The sequence below is a fragment of the Eurypyga helias genome, unplaced genomic scaffold (assembly GCF_000690775.1).
Source record: "Eurypyga helias isolate BGI_N326 unplaced genomic scaffold, ASM69077v1 Scaffold33254, whole genome shotgun sequence".
Taxonomy (NCBI): domain Eukaryota; kingdom Metazoa; phylum Chordata; class Aves; order Eurypygiformes; family Eurypygidae; genus Eurypyga; species Eurypyga helias.
Genome location: NW_010247456.1, coordinates 1 through 780, shown reverse-complemented (window position 1 = coordinate 780; position 780 = coordinate 1). Strand labels below are relative to the sequence as shown.

The window sequence follows — 780 nt, the reverse complement described above, 5'->3', positions numbered from 1 at the left end:
AGGTGTGGAACCCCGTCAACCCCACCACCGACCACAGCGTGAAGAAGCAGATGAGCACCTCCAGTACAGTGAGAAGCGTTAAGGACCGGGAACAGCCTGGGAATGACCTGGGAAGGGCCTGGGATTGGCCCCACCGCAGCTGTTCCACCCCCCCAGGCGCACTGCCCTAACCTCTCCTCTCCCAGACAGGGTTTTCTGCTTCGCCCTCCTCCCACGCGCCAGAGTCGCCCCTCGCCCCGTAAGCGTGGGGGGAAATGCCCTGAGAGGAACCTCCGTCCCCCCATAAAGCAGCTCCAGCCACCCCCCTGCTTTGGAGAGGCCACCCCCTGCTCCGTGGAAGGATATGTCCCTGGGGTTTCCTTCAACGTGTTCAGGAACCCAATCTTCAGAGATTCTGGAAACACAGAGAGGCGGTTTTCCTCTGGCACATCACATGGAGCCCAACTCCCGTCCCTGCTCCGTCACTCCTGGGCTCGCACCTCCATCCGTGTCCCCCCCTCGGCCAGCCCAGCCCCCGCCCGCAGCCGGACTCACTCAGCGCCACGTAGACGATGTTGAAGGTGAAGATGTAGATGGTGAGGAGTGAGAGCGAGAGGATGAAGAGGTAGAAGTAGCGGTAGTTCCTCTTCCCCACGCAGTTGCCCACCCAGGGACAGTGGTGGTCGAAGCGCTCTGGGAGAGCCAAGACGGAAGTCAGCGCCGCCCCGGCACGGTCCCGCCTGGCTCCGGACCCGTGTCCCGAGCTCAAGGTCTCCAAGGCTGACACGGATGCCCTGGGCC

General features: G+C 63.2%; 1 protein-coding gene across 1 annotated transcript; it reads right to left on the bottom strand.

The window, feature by feature from the left end:
- Positions 1 to 4: 4 nt before the first annotated feature.
- On the bottom strand, positions 5 to 672 carry LOC104508962 (palmitoyltransferase ZDHHC9-like; the record flags this gene model as incomplete). The annotated part of the gene is made up of 3 exons (XM_010150736.1): positions 5 to 68; positions 346 to 394; positions 535 to 672. Coding segments are annotated over 3 exons (251 nt in total), but the record flags the coding sequence as incomplete, so codon positions are not given.
- Positions 673 to 780: the final 108 nt, after the last annotated feature.